We start from the raw sequence: 1,887 nt of genomic DNA on the forward strand, positions 1-1,887 counted from the left end.
TCCAAAATGTACTTCAGTGCCAGATTGACAGTGTCGTTTGCCGAACGATTCTCCTTATAGGCAAACTGAAGCGGGTCCCATAGCTTCTGCGTGAATTTTATCAGGTGGGACATCATAATTCTTTCGAAGACTTTCATAGCTACAGATGTGAGTGCTACTGGTCTATAGTCGTTCAACTCAGAGGATCCCACTTTCTTGGGGACAGGGATAATTGTGGAATTTTTCCAACACTGAGGTATAACGCACTCTTTCAGTGACACATTGTATATATTTGTCAGTATAGGGGCAAGCTGGGTAGCACATACTTTCAGACACATTGGAGATACACCATCAGGGCCAGGTGCCTTTTTGACCTTAAGTCCCTTCAGGATGCGTATCGTATCGTACCGTGTTGTGGTTGGAGCCCGGGAAGATCTAAGCTCTCTCCCCACGGATCCTGCGGGCCAACTGGATGTCTTTGGGCATGATTGTTACCCTCTTGGCGTGGATGGCGCACAGGTTAGTGTCCTCGAACAGTCCCACCAGATAAGCCTCGCTGGCCTCCTGCAGGGCCATCACCGCTGAGCTCTGGAAGCGCAGATCGGTCTTGAAGTCCTGGGCGATCTCCCTCACCAAGCGCTGGAAGGGAAGCTTACGGATCAGCAGCTCCGTGGATTTCTGGTAGCGGCGGATCTCACGGAGAGCAACGGTTCCTGGGCGATAACGATGCGGCTTCTTCACTCCGCCAGTGGCAGGCGCACTCTTCCTGGCAGCCTTCGTGGCCAGCTGCTTGCGAGGAGCCTTCCCTCCGGTGGATTTGCGGGCGGTCTGCTTGGTCCTGGCCATAGCTCAATTTAGAGGTGAACAGATGTGATCCTCTATTAGTTAAAATGAGTCCACCTTAACTTGCCTGCAACTTCCACCTGACTCCTAAACCGCAAAGCTGTGACGGGTTATAAATTCACATTTGACACCTTTTTTTTTTTATAAATCACTTTAGTAAACATATAAACTAGAAGTCCCTGCAAAAGCATTAAGGGGACTAACTTGGCAAACCTCCGACTCACAAAGAGTCATCCTACAGCGCTCAGGAGAGGAAAAACCCCTGTGGAGGAAACCTCTAGGGAACCATGGCTGAAGGATGGCCCTTCCCTTGCGCTTAGAAGGTTAATGCTGTTAACTCTTTATAGCCATGATAAAATTGAACCTGGAACAAAATATGCAATGGTAATTTCAAAAATGCAATAAAGCATTCATCATACAAACAATAACTAAAACGTTTTAGGACAATGATTATAAACAGGGAGGGCAGGAAATGCTTCCTCCTGTTCATCCTGTGTAAGAAAGAGGGAGAGAGACAGATTTCCTGTTCTATATAAGCCCCACCCTCCTCACAGTAACCCACCAGGCACATACATAACGTGCTTCTTACTCTGAAAGCAACATCACTCTTGCGTAAGATCTACACCACTATACCAAAAAAGCTGCAGGAGTAAAGGTCCACCCATTCCCAAGTCATGTCCTCCTCCGCTTATGTCTCCAGTGGTTTCTTGACTTATGGCTATGGGACGGACCCCTACGCCATCTTAAAACCATAACTACAGTAAACCTAGGCACTAGAATAGATACACAACACATTATTTTGGTTGTCAAAATGGCCACAGCTTTATTTAAATCACAGGATTAAAACAATCACAGTAGGAGTCAGATGAAGTGCTAGTACATTGGGATTCACAAGTACTGTGATATCACCCGCTGTCTGATATACAGAACCAGGACAGACAGCCATAAGGGGCAGCACGCACTGGCTTGCCATTTAAGCAGAGCCAGTAAACTTTCAGGGCACCAATGACCCTATTATCCTCACTCCTGTGCTTAACCACTGTGTCCGCCTCTGATTGACATTAC

At 47.1% G+C, this 1,887-nt stretch overlaps 1 protein-coding gene across 1 annotated transcript; it reads right to left on the reverse strand.

The window, feature by feature from the left end:
* Positions 1–414: 414 nt before the first annotated feature.
* On the reverse strand, positions 415–825 carry LOC141087579 (histone H3). Its single transcript, XM_073573179.1, has one exon. The coding sequence runs from the start codon at positions 823–825 to the stop codon at positions 415–417; it is 411 nt and encodes a 136-aa protein (XP_073429280.1).
* Positions 826–1,887: the final 1,062 nt, after the last annotated feature.

Source organism: Dendrobates tinctorius, unplaced genomic scaffold (genome assembly GCF_039654945.1).
Source record: "Dendrobates tinctorius isolate UK_male_01 unplaced genomic scaffold, ASM3965494v1 ptg000034l, whole genome shotgun sequence".
In the NCBI taxonomy this organism is placed as follows: domain Eukaryota; kingdom Metazoa; phylum Chordata; class Amphibia; order Anura; family Dendrobatidae; genus Dendrobates; species Dendrobates tinctorius.

Coding starts and splice junctions, on each gene's coding strand:
- LOC141087579 (XM_073573179.1), bottom strand. CDS start 825: ATGGCCAGGACCAAGCAGACCGCCCGCAAATCCACCGGAGGGAAGGCT.